The 17,115-nt window shown below is 42.7% G+C and overlaps 2 protein-coding genes across 2 annotated transcripts; one reads left to right on the top strand and one right to left on the bottom strand.

The window, feature by feature from the left end:
• Nucleotides 1-48: 48 nt before the first annotated feature.
• Nucleotides 49-5,190, top strand: coq10a (coenzyme Q10A). The gene is made up of 5 exons (XM_089014662.1): nucleotides 49-595; nucleotides 1,884-2,033; nucleotides 2,772-2,964; nucleotides 3,556-3,657; nucleotides 3,749-5,190. The coding sequence occupies exons 1-5, from the start codon at nucleotides 459-461 to the stop codon at nucleotides 3,914-3,916; spliced, it is 750 nt and encodes a 249-aa protein (XP_088870788.1). The 5' UTR covers nucleotides 49-458; the 3' UTR covers nucleotides 3,917-5,190.
• Nucleotides 5,191-6,252: 1,062 nt separating this feature from the next.
• cs (citrate synthase) lies at nucleotides 6,253-16,931 on the bottom strand. The gene is made up of 11 exons (XM_089014650.1): nucleotides 16,773-16,931; nucleotides 13,232-13,282; nucleotides 12,583-12,690; nucleotides 11,545-11,610; nucleotides 11,027-11,158; nucleotides 10,338-10,526; nucleotides 9,576-9,775; nucleotides 9,123-9,252; nucleotides 8,935-9,036; nucleotides 8,446-8,655; nucleotides 6,253-7,732 (listed from the first exon to the last, which is right to left on the bottom strand). The coding sequence occupies exons 1-11, from the start codon at nucleotides 16,821-16,823 to the stop codon at nucleotides 7,562-7,564; spliced, it is 1,410 nt and encodes a 469-aa protein (XP_088870776.1). The 5' UTR covers nucleotides 16,824-16,931; the 3' UTR covers nucleotides 6,253-7,561.
• Between the last annotated feature and the right edge of the window lie 184 nt (nucleotides 16,932-17,115).

The raw sequence follows: 17,115 nt of genomic DNA, 5'->3' as shown, positions 1-17,115 counted from the left end.
GAGCAGCAGCATTTTGGCCATCTGCCGGTTTGAACCGACAAGCCGAACAAGCAGTTTGTCCCACCGGCGTTTAGTGAGCGGCAGAAGGTCGTCCGGAGCTGACTAGCGTTAGCCACCAAACCAACCAAATAAATAGATCCGACAATCCCGTCGTAGTTGATGACCAGAGACGATGTGGGAGCGCGAGTGATGTTTTGGCTTTATGTCGCGCTACTTTGGACTATTACGATACCTCGTTAACTGGCTAATGTTAGCTCGCACATAAGCTAGCATCACTCGGGCTCGTTACGTCGCCAGCGGGTCATCGAAAGCTTCATTTGGCGAACGACACGTCTTACCTTTACGTGGCCTGAAAATCGGGCCCTTCCACCCCGGTCTTTGTTTTTTTTTTCTTCCTCCCGGCATCTTCAGTGTACTCCATCCAGGTGTTGTCGTCTTGAAAGCGAGTGGCTGTTTTCATGGCAGCCGCGACCACCGCCCGGAGGTTGCCCATGGTTGTGCGGACTTTTAGTGACTATCTCCAGGTTGCCGTCGTGGGCTCTCCTCGGTCTTGCCGTCCTGCGGTGCCCCGAATGTGCACGCGACAAAATATCAGGTAAAAAACACCGACAATCATAGTGTCAATTACAATATAACGCCGGTTCCTGCTAATCGATAACGTGAGTAGTACAAGGCGTCCTCGGTTTCGAGGTGACGAGGGGCGCGAACAACTTGATTAAAAAAGTGACGTCAAAAAAGCATTCAAACGAGGGAATGATTCGGAAATTACACATAAGAAGGCCAAATACGAAGTTTGAATTTAAAGCGTCACAACAGCTAGAACGTAAGTAAAATATATGCTACAATATATGCATTTGTGGAAAGGACTTTTGTTCGTCATACATTCCCCAATGCATGCGTCACCGAACTAATCTTCAATAACAAAGACTTTAAATAAACTAAACAAAGTTTTTTATTGAGGCCACTTGCAAAAGAGACAATTGATATATACAATAATAACTGGCTCGTTATTAGCCACTATAAACTATTAATGGTTACGTGGGCAGGCTGTTCAAACCGCACTTTTGTTTAAAGCATTCAATAGGTTTCTGGCATCTACTTTTGTTGACGACAAAACCGTCTCAAAAGCTTCTTCCTCCACGTCGCTCTCGCAATTACGGCCATAAGAGGAATTTCTGTTGTCGAAACTGCTTCATCTTTCAAAGTCTTGCCTGGCCAGCAGTCGTACATTTGATTCATTTGTTCTAATTCCATTCTGTTTACTGCTTCCTCTTTCATTTTATGGTGCATTTTGTTGATTTCAACTAGCAAACCAAGGTTATATAGAAGGGGGACTGATTGGCCCAAAATTCTGCCACGTTTGATGAAGCAAATGTACTCACATCTCACAGGTCACAGGTGTGCAGGCATCATCCGCGGACTGGTGCTTGAGGAGCACTGGTTTAGAGGACCTGCCTTTGTTCTCCCAAATCAATGTGTTTGTATGTCTTCCGCTGTAATTTAAACACATGCTTCAACAACAAATCAAATAAATAAGGATCAAAACAAGGGTGGTTTTTACCACAAGGTCATTTGACTAAAATGTGGTTTGCGTGAAGCTAAAAAGCCAAAAAAAGCCTTTTTTTTTTAAAACACCTTTGTCGCTGACGAGAGAGCTGGCAGAGATATTTGTAGTCCCATCTTGGCTTGTGGAGGTCAGCTACCAGAAGCCCCATTCCAACATCACATGTTGCTGGAGCAGTCGTCACGTATCAAGTGAGAAAACGCCAGCAGCAGCTTGTCAACTTTGTGTGTCCCATTGTCACTTTGGGAGGCCAGAATTTCCCCGTGGACACCTGCTGCCTTTTCCACACTCAACAGGATATCTTTTGCCCTCCTCGCAGACATTTGTCCTCATGTGGCATTTTGATGACCAGATCTCCCAAAATGCTGCGCCTTCACGACTGGGACGCGATGGCGAGTGTTCACCAGAGCAGGAATTTCATCAGCCTCACCAATAAGAGGAAGGAGTACTCGGAACGCAGGATACTCGGGTAAAAAAAAAAAATACAAATCCATTCATTTTGTGAAGACCACCCACATGTATGAATGCAATAAATATGAAATGATTCTTTAAGGACAACCGACGTCTCCGGACACGTCAAATGACAATGACTTCTACTGAGCGATTCCACCGCATATTAAAGCTATCGATTACCTTTTAAAACTCGTGCAGAATATTCCGGAAGTCTTGTTATTGAGTGGGTGATGAGACCTCACGGCACGTCACGGAAGGAACGCCCCTGACCAAGAAAGGGACACCCTGTAGCAGTCCTTTCATCACGTCAATGCATTTGGTGCTACTTTGTTTGGTCTGAAAACTTTGGGTTGATGGCGAAATTAGAAGGAAAACACATAAATAACGCAATGGTGAATCGTTGTGTGTTGCATCAAGACCTCTACAGTGGATTTGACATTCGCTGACAAAACCTCCAGGAGACAATTTCCACGGAGCTTTGTCGCCATCTTCTGCTTTTTTTGGGTACTGTGAGTGCTACATTTCTCTCCAGACGCCTCAAAATGAGACGGAAGGACTTCTTTAATCGATTGCAAACAGTTATGCTTTCCTCTTCAGAACTATATGAATTGTATTCATAACTGGATAAAAATATCATCATGCACGTTTTGCGCATTTTAGATGCTATAAAACGTTTTTCTGATGTCGGTTGTCCTTTAAGAGCGCTAACTGCTGGGTGAGCCTGATTTGATGAGCACGTGGCCTCTTGCGGCAGGTACTCCATGCTGGAGATGTACGACGTGGTGGCCAATGTGGATGACTACAAGCTGTTTGTTCCGTGGTGCAAGAAGTCTCAGACGGTGGCCAAGCGGGCGGGTCACTGCAAAGCCCAGCTGGAGGTCGGCTTCCCGCCCGTGGTGGAACGCTACACGTCCATGATCAGCTGCGTGCGGCCTCACCTGGTGAAGGTGAGTTCCTAGCAAGGCTCCTTTTAGTTCACTAAGTAAGGTTTGTAACGCTTCATTGAATGATTATATAGTCCTAAAACTCAATATTCTGTTGGTCCTGGAATTCAAGTGACAATGACAAAAACCCTGGCACTGGAGCGGACACGTTTGCACATCATCTGGCAGTCACATTTCTATTTTTTGGGTGCGTTTGTCTGGCATGGCGATTTATTGTGAGGCGCGACTGGCATTTTCCACACTAAGAGGCGCACCGTCAATGAATGGCCTATATTGTAATTTGATTTTCATACATTGGACGCACCACATTGTAAAAAAAAAACTGTACAATGCAGCCACTAGATGGAGCTACACTCAAGGAAATTCCAACAGAACAATCAGACATCAGTAATTGAATAAAGCAGTGACATAGTTCACTTAACCAACAGCAAGTTATAATATGGAGGACTTGCTAATGTTCAACTCTTTTGCTACTTCTTTATGTGGGGGAAAAAGTTGCAAAAAATGTGTTACATTATTTTTCAAAATGAATTGGATGGTTTGGCTAACAACTAAGCATAGTTGTGTCGTTGTCCTGCTGCTCGCGACCTTCAGGCCGTGTGCACAGACGGAAAACTGTTCAACCACCTGGAGACCATTTGGCGTTTCAGTCCCGGCATTCCCGGCTATCCTCGCACCTGCACCGTTGACTTTTCCGTAAGCCTCCATTTTTTTCTCTGTCATGTCCACCACGACGGCCATTTTGTCATTTGACAGGAGCGCCCACTCGCCTCTTGTGCCTCTCCAGATATCCTTTGAGTTCCGTTCGTTGTTACACTCGCAGCTGGCCACCATGTTTTTCGACGAGGTGGTCAAGCAGAACGTGGCGGCTTTCGAGCGGCGCGCCGGCAAGCTCTACGGCCCAGAGACTCGTATCCCGCGAGAGCTCATGTTCCACGAGGTCCACCAGACGTGATGTCCGTCCGCCAAACGCCCACCCTGCATGAAGCTGCTGCTGCTTAATTCTCCCGTCTGCCCGCGATCCCCCTGCTCCCGTCAACCTTTCCCGCGAGTTCATGTACAAAACTAAATATCAAATACACCATCAAAGATATGTTATTTTTATAGTTTTTTTTTAAAGGCAACCAATCCCAATTGGGATTCCGAAGGGGGGCAAGTCCAATGTTTCACCGTGACTTTGAAAAACCAACCCCACGTCCTTGACTTTTAATTCTTTTGATACACTACTCGCAATGTTTGGGATATTCATTGACATTTCAGGATGAACCTGAGTAGTAGTTCTGAGTAGTGTGTGCGCTTTTCTGCATCATATTGAGCTTGGTGCTAAACACTTCAAATAATTTATGACTTCTGTATTTTATTTTTGGATGGAGGCTGCACATATAATGTGCCATGTTTGGGACAATGAGTGTGATTAGGTTTGATTAACGGGTTTCCCCTTAAGACGTTTTCTTTCCGCACTTTGAATTTGCCTACTGTCCTATGTGACATTTGCATGCGCGTGCACGGATTTGGTAGCCCGGCAGTGTTACGTACTTCCATCACACTGACTGCATCATATTAGTCATTTTTTAATCATCTCAGGAGATGGGCATCTACTCAGTAACACTATTCATTTTGCTCCTTTTTTTCCATCCGGAAAATGTCAGTAAAGGCTGATGTGAGATTAGAGCTAAACCATTAGCAATGCAGGCATTTATTGTTGTGGGACCTCAAAAAAAATCATCAGAAATAAACAAATGGGCAAAATATCTCAATAAGGAGATCTATAATTGAGAGGCTTGAATGTGCAGTAGGCCACTTTATGATGTCCATGTCCAATTATTTCAGATTTCTGATGTTATGCAACATGCGAATACACTGTTGGGCTATGAAATCATATTTTTTTTTGTCTGATTTCTCCACATTGATGCATAGCCGTGACTTTTTTTGGTCTATGTTTGAATTGTTACCAAGGTTGTATGAATGTTAGATTTGGATTACCTCAACTTCTTGGCCCTTGCTAGAAAAATATCATAAATCAACCATTTGGCAGTGCTGCGGGTGAAGGCTCATCATTGCTTTGGTGCATTTGATGATTTTTTTTTAATCTGCAGGGAGAACACTTGTGAGGAAGGAAATCATTTGAAGCGATTGTGCATAAATGCGATGTCGTTATGTTGTACAAAGGCTGAAGTGCATCTTTGGAGGTGTTACTGTAAATAATTAAAGTTTCTTATTTTCAGTGCACGCGGCTTCTGATCATGTGATTAACCCGAGTAACAAAAGTCAATTTTGTTGCCAGATCCTCAATTTTAGCTGTCTCAAGTTTCACTATTATTTCTGTTGAACCAAAATAATCGGTTAAATATTGAATACCCTGTCGTGTGGACGCTTACTTGATTTTCGATCGACACGTCACACATTCAGGCTTGAAGCAGAAGAGGACGGATTGAAGCCATTTGGCGTTTTTTTTCCCCCACTGTGTTTTGGTGCAATCAGACAACAGCTGGTATCTTCTGCGCCCTGGAAGTATGCGACATCATGATGCGACATCCGTAAGTGATTGTGCTTACAGTATTAGTGTTGCAAGTGAGCTGGAGACTATCCCTGCTGATTTGGGATAAAAGTTGCATACATCCTGCCAATCGCAGATGGCCGTCATTTTTGAGGGAAGCAGATATGGGTGACGGCATGCGTTCTGGTTATTAATATCCCGGGGCTCATGTGACTGAGTAGGGCCAAAGTGCCATTCAGCGCAATGACGCACAACTCAGATCGTTAAGACTTCCAACTCAAGACTCAAAGTCTTGATGTGTGCATTCACAATGCTTCAAGGACAACCAACACCATTTTTTGTTTCCGAACTGACATCAGAAAAACGTTTTATGGCATCTAAAATACCCAAAACACGCAGGCTGATATTTTTAGTCAAATTAAAAACACCAATAAAAATGAGTTAAAGTGTCCCAAAATTACTTCAAAATGACCCCAAAAATTGCGAGTTTCAGAAGGTCCCGCCCCCTTGTTCGTGATGTCACGCTAAGACGTCTTGCCTTGCTCCAGAATCAAAACAATGGCTTCAGATTGGGAGAAGATGCTTTCTTGTGACTCATCCACTTATGAATATGACTCAAATAGTTCTGAAGAGGAAAGCATAAATGTTTGCAATCGATTAAAGAAGTCCTAGATTTAATTCTCATTGATTTTTCGCATTTCATTACTTCATGAAAATTGTTTTAGTAAAACACTGGCATTAAGTTCAATAAGTGGGACGGTGTGCCAACATTTCCTTAAAAAAAGGCAAGGCAGTGTAAATAAAAATCTTTATTTGCATTTTTTTCTTAAGAGTTGTTTCGCACTATTTCTTGCCCTTGTCCGACCCATCCAGCCCCCCTGAAGCATATCTGATGAACCCACCATACATTTCATTCTCATTTATCACGTACAACCTCCCCTACGATCAAGATAATACCACGGCAAACAAAACGAGCACAAATAAAGAAAGAAAAAAGATTCCGAGTGGCAAAAATGGAGTGTTGACAAACTCCGCCACAGATGGGCAGGCCGTCTTGGCAGCGGAGCTCAAGAACAAGCTTGAAAACACCCGGGTGGGACAAAATAATAAAGAGACCAAAGCATGTATGTACAAGATAGCTGCGGTTTCTATCCGAGAGACTGACCTTTGACAGTTGCTCCTCAGTGTGGTTGTTATGAGCAGAACTTATACATATATATATATAAAACCTATGTACACAAAGTATAAATCAAACCAAATAACCCAACCATAACATCAGCAAGCTCAAGAAGAATGGTCACAATCCAGCAAAGGAGCGAGCGCTGGTGGGTTAGGGTCTCTGGTTTCAAAGATGAGATCCAATCAATCAATCAATCAATCAATCAATCAATCAAATGCTGACGTTGAAGCAATAGAGGCTGATGTAGCTCTCACATGGACAGACAAAAACAAACAAACAAAAAAAGCCCACCTAGGATTCAAGATTGTTCTTAGGCGTCAATATTCTTGCCTCCCCGCTGTGTCAGTCACCGGGTTCAACTAGCACCGGGCTGATGCAAAAATGGGCCGCTTATTTTGATCATAGAGGGAAGACTGGCCAGCACTAAAAACAACTAAAAGACAGTTTTATATTGAAAGTGGATTTTTTTTTTAACGTGTTTTTATGAACAGCTTGATCTCTGCGTGAATGGTGAAAACTGGAGTGCTCATAAATGGGAGTGAAACGTTGCCAACGGCAGCAAAACTGCGGGGATGCATAGGCGAAACCAAAGAGACTTGTCATCCGATTGCTGGGGGGACGTGGCCTTTGCCGCGGAAACGCGATTTACTCGCACAATTCCCTTTGAGTGTCACCCTTAATTCAGAGCGAGGACTTTTTGGGGAGCTTGAAAACAAACCAACAAAAATAGGTGTGGAGGTTTCACCTCCTGAGGAGGTCACAGGACAAATAGCAGTCATTTGTGTGTGTGTGTGTGTGTGAGATGACAATACAAGTAAATTGTCTCTTTAAATCCGGTGGGATGGACCAGGGTATGTCAGGGGGTCGTCAACTCACCGTCATCCGTCGCGTTTGCACCTTTTCCCACCACGTGCGGTCGGGGTTCAACCCGACTTGGTGCCCACCAGAGACATGAGTCCATCCGTGCTCATGGACTTGGGGCGCTCCAGCGGGAAGCCCAGGGCGCGACTCCACACCAGCTGGGCCAGCACGCCGAGAGCCCGCGACACGCCAAACAGCACCGTGTAGTAGTTCATCTCCGTCATTCCGTAATACTGCGGACAGAGAAGTACAAACGTGCAGTCACGTTCCGCTCGAGTCTTTGCGTTGTCGGGTTTCATTTAGATTGTTCAGATTTTTTCCGCATCTGCTTTGTGGGCGGCCTTACATAGGCGAGTATGCTTATATTATTGACAAGCGTCATCTCAGGGTGATTTGTTTGTGTCGAATAATTTTGTTTTGGTGCTTGCTGCCATCATGCGACATCTGTCAATATTACAAATCCCTTTACGTGGGAGGGTCGGGGGTCGCGGTCAATAATTTGCTTGGTCCAGATAGCCCACAAATCGCACTGCAGCCAACTAAATAAACATTTCCGGCCACAGAAATTGAGTAAGCTTCTTCAACAAAAGAAATCCGGGTTAACTGCCACGCATGATTCGGCATTCAAAGGCCCGTTGCGTGGACACCAAGGAAAATTGAGAGTGACACGGTACACAGCCATCAGATAATGAAACGCCAGACATCATCACATATGACGTGTGACATATTCACTAAAAATACCTTGACTTGAAGTTGAATTAAGCCCGCGACCAAATCTGCAACTCAAGTTACTTTTACAGCAATTCAAGAGTGAAACATTGAAAAAGAGTGGAATTGCAGTCATCTGTTCTACCGCCAAAAGTTTCTTTGTTTGTCCCATTAACACGGTTGCCATCTCACCCAAAAAGCATCGCTTGACAACCGCTGTGGCGAGGTTCGGACTCACCTGCAGCAGAACGCCACTGTGGGCATCCACGTTGGGCCAGGGGTTCTTGGCCTTGCCCTGCTCCAGCAGCACGTTGGGGACAATCTTGTAGAGCTGAGCCACCATCTTGAACATGGGGTCGGTGGGCAGGTGCTTCAGCGCAAATTCACGCTGACAGGTGTACCGAGGGTCCGTCTTCCTCAGGACGGCGTGACCGTAGCCTGGCACCACCTGACACGAGGATCGGATCCAATGTTAGTGACTATTACCTCTCCAAGTTTGAGGTTGATTTAAAGGGTGGACTTGAAGCATTGCGACAGCTGGGAAAAAAAATCCATTGAATTGTATTGTTATTCTGCAGTGCCAAGTGCCGTCTTGGATTTATGATCTTTTTCACAGCAGTCGCGCAGTCAAAACTTGATCAATAACTCTCAATTGTAACACGACCATTTAATCGTTTGGTCTATAAAGCCACCTATCATGTACTTTCTATTTCCTGGCGGTATTTACCCTTCCGGACTTGAGCGTGTTCCAGATGTAATCCCTCATCTTCTCATCGGACACCTCCCCTCCGAGCTCCTTCTGCAGGGCGGTCAGCCACACGAGCACCTCCTGGGAGACAAAGACAAGCGGAAGATGGCACTGTCAGCCCAAACAAATGTATTGAAATTGATATTCCGGCCGTGTCATTGACCAACCTGATTTGCCAGGCCGTGTAGAGGACCGGCCAGGCCGTTCATGGCGGCGCTGAATGACAAGTAGGGGTCTGACAGGGCGCTGCCCACCAAGTGGCTGGTGTGCGCACTGACATTGCCTCCTTCATGGTCACTGTCACGTGACACATAATAGCTTGAGTTAGGCGCGCAGTATCGATCAATTCAAGTAAGATGAGGGCAATTGCCCTAATCAAACACACATTCCACAGAAAAGAGATGTGTATTGTTTTTTAATTTGTACAAAAAAAAAAGTCATTGACATTCAAAAATACTTGAACCCCGACACAGTTTTGTTTAATTTTAATCAAGCCAAACAAGCTTTGATATCTAAAGATTTTGAATGAAAATAAATTAGCTGGTTGATTTTATTGTGCTTTTATTGTCCCTCGTCAAAAATAAGACATCTTTGAGCCAAGGGCAGGCAGTATGCATTACCTGTGAATAGTGAGGTAGAGTCTCATGAGCTCGGTGAACTGAGTGTTGCTGTAACCCAGCATGTTGGTAAAATTGTGAGACCAGTCCAAGTTGGAGTCGATAGCCCCAATACTGCTGCCTTCGCGGTAGAGGTTGCGGTAGATCTTGGCCGCAATGCACGGCAGCTTGGCAATCAGGTCCATGGAGTCTTCGTAGACATACTGAGAAAGAGGTGGAAGCCTTTCAGAGTCTCACAATCACTTTGCGTTAGTGTGTTTTTAAGGAGAGTGCCAGTTAATGCTTATACTTTGTCGTCATCATCTATACTTTGGGTATTTGCTACCACGAAGTTGATTCTATATGCAATTACACACCCTTTTAGGATGGGGGTGTGAGTTATTCGGATTTTTACCATTTGTGGCAGTGCTTGGTCCCTATCCCATATAAATAGTGGTTGGCTGTATCTTTTTTCTTCTTCAATACACACGCAAACTGTTTTTGGTAACTTGTTTGAGGCTTAGCGTGAACGCATCTGCCGTTTTTCCATAGATGGGAACACTATGACCGAGAGGACAGTAATTTCATCTATGCTGTAAGTCATGCATATTAGCATATTTGACAATAAAGCTGACTTTGACTTTCCGTTTTTCTTGCATTGTACAACGGCATTAATTCATTGTGTTACTATTTTCATTCTTGTGTAAAAGAGACATTTGCCGACATGTTATGTGGACATTTAAAGACGCACATTTTCCTTTGTGCAAAGATGTTTTGACAACTCACTTCCCAGTACTTGGACTTGTGCACACCCTCGGAGTAAGCTCGTGCAAAGCTGCTCTCACTGTTAAGGGCTGTGATGGCAGCGCTGAACTGGGACATGGGGTGCAGATTGGTGGGGAAGTTGTCCAACATGGTGACGACGTGCGACGGCAGTGCCGCCCTCTTTGCCCATTCTTTGGAGACCCAGTTCACCTGGCAAACAGGAGACTACGTGGTTACAAACACATTTCAGGCACACTTGTCTTACATATAACTTGACCGATATGTCAAAATGTTTCTCTCCCTCAGATGCGTGCGGCAAAACGGAAAACTCATGCTTATAGGTCAACCAGCAATAATAGCAATAACATTGTTCAGCAATAAATTTGCCGGACGGATTCAGTTGTGAATAATTCCCAGATGTTGCACAGCATCTATGTTTGGAATGAGCAGTTATGTTGTTTTACAACCGTTTGCAGTGACGTACTGGACACGGTGTTCCTGATGTGCATTTTACAAGCCGTCTGTAAGTGCAAAGTCCATTTGCCTATTGCCTCGAGTTCTGTAGGCCCACCGAAAAGAAATTTCTATTGCTCCAAAAGGACAACGTTTAGACTCTCACCATCTCTCGTCTTTTCCCCGAGAGACTAAAACGAATACATCGGAGCATGGCCTGATTTTCTGTGGCTCCTATGTCCCATCTTGACTCTCACCTGCTCCTCAGTGGGCACCTGTCCTGTGACCAACAGCCAGAAGAGGCCTTCGGGCAGCGGCTCCTCACCCCCCTCAGCTTTGGGTAATAACTTCTGACACTCAGGGATGCTATAACCTCGGAAACGGATGCCCTGGAAAGAAATAGAAAGAGTCACGATAGCAGGAAAACATAGTCATATTTGTTTTATTATTATTTAGTCTTTTACTGAATTCTGCTACTGTGACAAGACAATTTCCCTCGGGGGATTCATTCATAATGTAAAAATATATGTTTCTCTCTTACGTTTTATTTTATGTTTTAAACCAGTCAGAAGCATGAGAAAATACACCATCTAAGATACTAAGAACATATTTTTGTCTATGTTGTGATTGAGTTCTTGTATAGTTAAAAACACACTTAAAAATACCAAGATAAAACCATCACTGGAAAAACAGTAAGAAATTCCAATGATTTTTTTTTTTTTAACACGAGCGTAAGGTGCAATGTTGAGGAAAGGTATGTCAAAACATCACTGACCTCATCAGGATCCAGCACTGAGGTCTCATATACCAGACCCTTCATACCCCTCATCCCTCCATACACCTGAAGAAGAAAACACAAGTGCATGTCAAAAATAATTAAATACACGTTTTTCAGTTGTACTCCATCCTGGGTGGTGAGAGGGCTATTCTATTGATAGTCATATTGCCTGTGAGGCAGGTTGGCTCATCAATCAGAAGGGTACCAACAAACAATTTAAACAAGAATTAATGTGCAAAGCATTCAAATCACCCGTCAACCAAGCACAGCTTTTTTTCATATACCCTGAAAACTGCCTACACCACCAGAAGGACAGAATGAGAAAGAGTGACAGTGTAAGCCAATCTACTGTCGCTCTTTACAAGTTACACTTGTGCAACACTTGAAACCACTCCCTGTCATATGAACAAAAGACTGTTTCTCAATCCAATATCTCTAGCCAGTACCTGTGTGAACGTTTGACTCATGACGTGCCGGGCAAGTAGTGCAAGCACTTGTCAAATACCAAAGTCCATACTTTAGCTACGATTTGCCTGTTCATTGCATCAGGTTGTCAAACTCTCAAATGTTTCTAAAGATGAGCATAATGAATGAAGAAATAAATAAATAAAGATTTGTCAGTATGTGCTTGCACAGAGCAAGTGACTCAATTCATCAGCAGATATACATTTTTGGAGGCTTGTTCGAAATTGGGTTGTGTGGCTTTTTCTGGTGTGCTTTGATTTGTTTTAGTCAAGTACAACAATAGGGGCATACGAGTAGAATATCTATATATAACTATATATATATTTTTTTTTTTTCTGCATCGCATACTGTTTTATATGCATAGGAGTAAGAGGGTACATAGCCGCAGGTTAATTTTCTGTCACCAGACTGTGTTCTTGAAAGCGACCTTGAAATAATGATCACATCGGTGACTATTCCAGATTTCCCGGGATGTAATGAAGTTTTTTTTCCCACACCATCACATAAAAACAATATTGGATATAATTCGCTAAACCCGTGAAAGAAATGAAGAGTTAAAGGTCTGCTCACCATGTCCACAGTAATCTGCCCGATGTTGGTTTTGCCATACTGCTGCTTGAAGTTCTTGATCCTGCTCTGTTCTTTAGGGATGAGGTCTGACAGAACATCCTTCAGATTCTGGATTTGCAAGGAAGCCAAACAAACACATTTGAAGAAGGCACCAAGCACCGTAATTCTGGTTGTTTTACAATTACATGTCAATCATAAATTCAAACCTTTGGAATTAGCGCGGTTACACAGTCTATCCTCACCATCCCTTTGTGAGAGTGATATTTGTCAGAAGAGTAATTTATTCTCCGCCATGAAAGCGATGATTACTGACAGAGCAACTATGTTTGGCAATACCAAATGAGCCAGCCGTAGCTCGCTGCTTGCTAGTTTGTTTGTGCACTGAGATTGGTTCAATTTAGGCACAGGCTATGCAAGCGCGTCGCGCGCCATGTTAAGGCGTGTTGTCTAGTACAGTGATGACCATCTACCCGAAAAAAAATACATTTCAATCTATCATTGACAGTTTTTCTATCGCATGCATTTTAATTAACGACAGAGTGAATTTTTACTTTGAAACTGCAATGCGATTTCAGGCCTTGGATTTACTGATCTTTCCTATAAAGCAAGCGCATCAAAGAGACTGGCAAAAAAGGCAAAGGTGACTTACTGTTGAAGAAGCGCTGGCGTTCCTAGCAGCTGTAATGAAGTAGGTTGCATTCTGTGGGACAAGAAATAAGCAATGTTACAATTGTCACGAAAACGAAGAAAACATTTTTTTTCAACAGTATAACTTGGTTTCTAATAAAACCACTTTCTGTGGATTGAATTCATCTTTATTTAGAGAGTGCGGCATGTGAAACAAAAGTGCTGCTGCATGTAAATAATATTGACCAAATTACACAATCTAAAAGTGATCGTTCCAAGTACTCATCATCATCAAGGACAAAAGAGGCTGGAGCTTTTACTGCACACCACATCAATAAAGGAATCAATAAGCCATGTAAATTAATAACAAATCTCCACACAATTGTCATTAATAAATAATCCATATTCCCTCAGATGGCTTTTCATACAAGCATAGAGCAAGTGTTCCAGTGGGAAGGTCTATTTTTTTTTTTAATTATCTGCTGTGGTCAAAACGTTTGGTGGAGTTTTTAATGGTTACTACGTACAGTTCTTTTTATGTGATGTAATTATACAATACACTCGATACATTCTATTAAAAAAATGGGCCACCGATTTAATACAGGGTAAAGTTTCCATCCAGTTTCGGCTAAACCACCTCTGATTGGCGATCATAACTGACTGCTGCTGCAAGTTGTTCTTATCCAGCATAAAAAAAGAATCGTTACACAGCACAAACTGAAATGACCAAGACATCGTGAACAGAATGACATGTTTTATCATTTGCTGACACTATTTCTTTTTTCCCCCTCTTCCAGCAGTATTGCATCATTTCAAAATTGACAATATCAATATACAGTAAAGTCTCGTTATATCGATATTCTCGGGAGTCGGAAAAAATATCGATATAACCAGACTATCGATATATCCGATCCCGCAGGCATGTAAATTTTCTCCTTGCGTTCATAGAAATACTATGGTAATAAGCAGTACTATCGATATAACCGATATCGATATAACGAGACTTTACTGTATAAAGAAAACGAGTTGCATCCGAAGCGCAACACATTTGGACTCTCTACAAGCCCACAGTATAAAATGTTTGGCTTGCTGTATTATGTCAGTCAAAAGGTGACTTCCCTGTCAGGTCAAGTTAAATTCATGACTGGTCGAGTAGTCTGTTTAAACGAAGGCTTTGGGTCATTTGGCTCTCATCCCGCTGATATGATGACTGACTACAAAGTGGTTGGGGTGGGTGGGCTTGACTCATGACGGTCAGCCAAAACAAAAAAGTAGGATCTTATATCAACACAGATGGCTGAGAAGTGATTATGAAACGGGCCGGGGCGGGCTCCACTATGAAACACGAGTCATTGCCCGTTTCTTGAGAGGAGGGCTTGTCAAACGTATTACAATAGGTAGCAGACGTTCTCTATCGCGGTCAAGAAATGAGAAACCGAGACCAGTTCTCCAAATAGTGTGTAAAGTCAAGGGGAAATTATACACAAGTTTCCTTTACTCAAGTGGATCTGAGTATACTCAATTCATCTGCTTGTAGTTACCCGCCGCCATTGTATGTTACTTGTTATGAGAGGAAATAACCCCCATTGTTTGGGAGAGAACCGAATATTGGATGTTTCTCAGCATTTTTGGAAGTATTTGGAGACACACCTAACAGGGGAAAAAAACTATGCATTTTTAAATCAAAATTGGAGTTTTGCTGTTGGACAACCAGAATGTATTTTTTTGTAAATGTCATTTTTGACATCCATTTGGTTTGGAAGTCAAGTAATCACTGATAAAAAAAAAAAAAAAAAAAATGGTGGTCCCCTCCATCCTTCCCTGAGTTCCACAGCATGTTGTAGCACATCTTAGTACAACACTAAGTACGCTCAGCTGTGAATCTGGACTTGCCTGTTTCAGATTATGATATCATTTATGAAACCAGACACCGAATTTTTACGACACACCTCACCATTTGTAGTACCCATTATTTCCTCGAGAGTGCTGGGTTATGTTTAACTTCCAAAGCTTTCTTTCCAAACCAAAGTTCTTTGACTCTGCCAATAAGAATTTTTCTATGTACCGAATATGAGAATGATTTTGCCACACTACCCCTTCCCAGTTTTCTGAATGTGAATGTTATTTTTGCTCTAGAATCTGTATGCACTCACTCTTTAAATCCTGTTTTAGGTTCTCAGATGCAATTTTTGCTGTGAAGAAACAACGTTTTATGATAATGACATCAAATGGCACCGGGTGGTGTCATGTTACTGTAAACAGGTAATTACAGCACACTCTTGGCACTACCCGTTATTCATTTAATGAAGGAAACCACAGATGTATCTTTTTGGGGTGTGGAAATTTATGTTACAGGGCAACCGATTCGATACATTTGCATTGCTTGAGAAATTATTGAGGTCTTTGAGCAAAGAGGGGGAAAAAAAATCAGCACATTAAGGACATCAACCTTAACAAAAAGCTCTTCTCAGAGTACTTTCACGTATACCCACCCACCCCCCATCTCCCCCCAAAAAACGTGTGAAGTTCCAGGTGTTGTGTGAGTCACATTTGAGATTTTACAACTCGGGCTAGTTATATAAGAACGACAATAAAGAGCCAAACAGGGCAAAGCCTGACCCAAGAAAGTGGAAAGGGGTGAGTGTGACAGAGGTTATCTGGAAAAATGAAGCCTGATAAACATTGCAGTTTGTACAGGATTATAAATACAGATTACCCATCCTATTTTAATGTACCTTTACCTGATATGAGGTAATTTAGTGAATGTTAAAGTCAGCGGAGTAAACTGGCAGGTTAAAGTTGCAAGATGGTTGCAATCAGTGAAGACAATTAATGAGTTTGATCATCTCAGGAGCAACTGTATTATACAACCTCCAATGATTCAAAATCAATGTGCAGTCATGTACAGTTAAAGCACTACTTTCTTAACCTTTATCAAATGTAAAACACTGAAGATTGGCTTTATATTGGAAATTCGCATTGCGGAAAATCGAAGAAAGAAGTTTCTAATATACAGTAAAGTCTCGTTATAGCGATATATCCGATATCGATATAACGAGACTTTACTGTACTAATAAAAAGTATTTCGAAAATGTTCTCAGGGAACTAGTTTAAATACAACATTGGGACATTTTTAGTGAAGGTCAACATGGTGGTGGAGAATTGTTCCGTATCACAACACTACATTACAACACAGTTAAATTCAAACAACATGACATCAATAAAAAGCGAACTGGTTTGTTAATCCCTTTCACAGTCTGCTTTTTTTCCATGTGTTCAATGAACAAACATGTCCCAGATATGCATTTGCATTAAGAGACAGCGACATGGTAAAATACGTTTATGCAATTGGAAACCGACGATAAATGCGTTAATGAGTCACATCAAACGTTCGGGGATAAATGAATCTCTGTTTAGCATTTAATCCAAACCACGTCTGGTCGTCTGACAATGTGGCCGCCGGTGCTAACGTTAGCCTACTTGCCGTTAGCAGGCTAACTTGGGTTTGATGGTTGAAATAATTGCGACAAAGTAACACGGAGGAAGCACTCCCGTCTTCTTACCTTCGAATTGAGGATTTTAGGCGCTAACCTACTGACAGTCAGGAACGACATCGTGTCTGTGTTGAATCGTTTGTCTTGCCGCTTTGCAGGAGCTCAGAAACGGGCTAGCAGTGCACCTCGGAGCCGCTTGAAGGTGCCCCTCGTAAGACCAGAAGGTTGAAGAGGGATTCGGGCCTTCAAGTAGCATCGATGCCGATTGGACGATTGATCGGAAACGTGGTGCTGCGTAGTGGGCTGTGATTGGCTCGAGAGCTGGTTGGAGAAGTGGCAAGGGAATCCCTGCGTTGATGCTCATTTGACGGAATCAATGGCGCTATCGGAACATAGCGTCTACATTCTGTGA

Source organism: Hippocampus bargibanti, linkage group LG01 (genome assembly GCF_051943395.1).
Source record: "Hippocampus bargibanti isolate YZ-2025 linkage group LG01, ASM5194339v1, whole genome shotgun sequence".
Taxonomy (NCBI): domain Eukaryota; kingdom Metazoa; phylum Chordata; class Actinopteri; order Syngnathiformes; family Syngnathidae; genus Hippocampus; species Hippocampus bargibanti.
The sequence above is the reverse complement of the archived record's forward strand: the minus strand, read 5'-3'. Positions and strand labels throughout refer to the sequence as shown.

Bases quoted from the DNA above. Each gene is read 5' to 3' on its own strand.
- coq10a (XM_089014662.1), top strand. From the start codon at position 459: ATGGCAGCCGCGACCACCGCCCGGAGGTTGCCCATGGTTGTGCGGACT. The intron at 596-1,883 runs GTAAAAAACACC...CCCTCCTCGCAG, and splicing joins TGCACGCGACAAAATATCAG to ACATTTGTCCTCATGTGGCA. The intron at 3,658-3,748 runs GTAAGCCTCCAT...GTGCCTCTCCAG, and splicing joins CCTGCACCGTTGACTTTTCC to ATATCCTTTGAGTTCCGTTC.
- cs (XM_089014650.1), bottom strand. From the start codon at position 16,823: ATGTCGTTCCTGACTGTCAGTAGGTTAGCGCCTAAAATCCTCAATTCG. The intron at 12,691-13,231 runs GTAAGTCACCTT...TTGCAAATCCAG, and splicing joins ACGCCAGCGCTTCTTCAACA to AATCTGAAGGATGTTCTGTC. The intron at 9,037-9,122 runs GTTGGTCAATGA...TTTGTCTCCCAG, and splicing joins TACACGGCCTGGCAAATCAG to GAGGTGCTCGTGTGGCTGAC.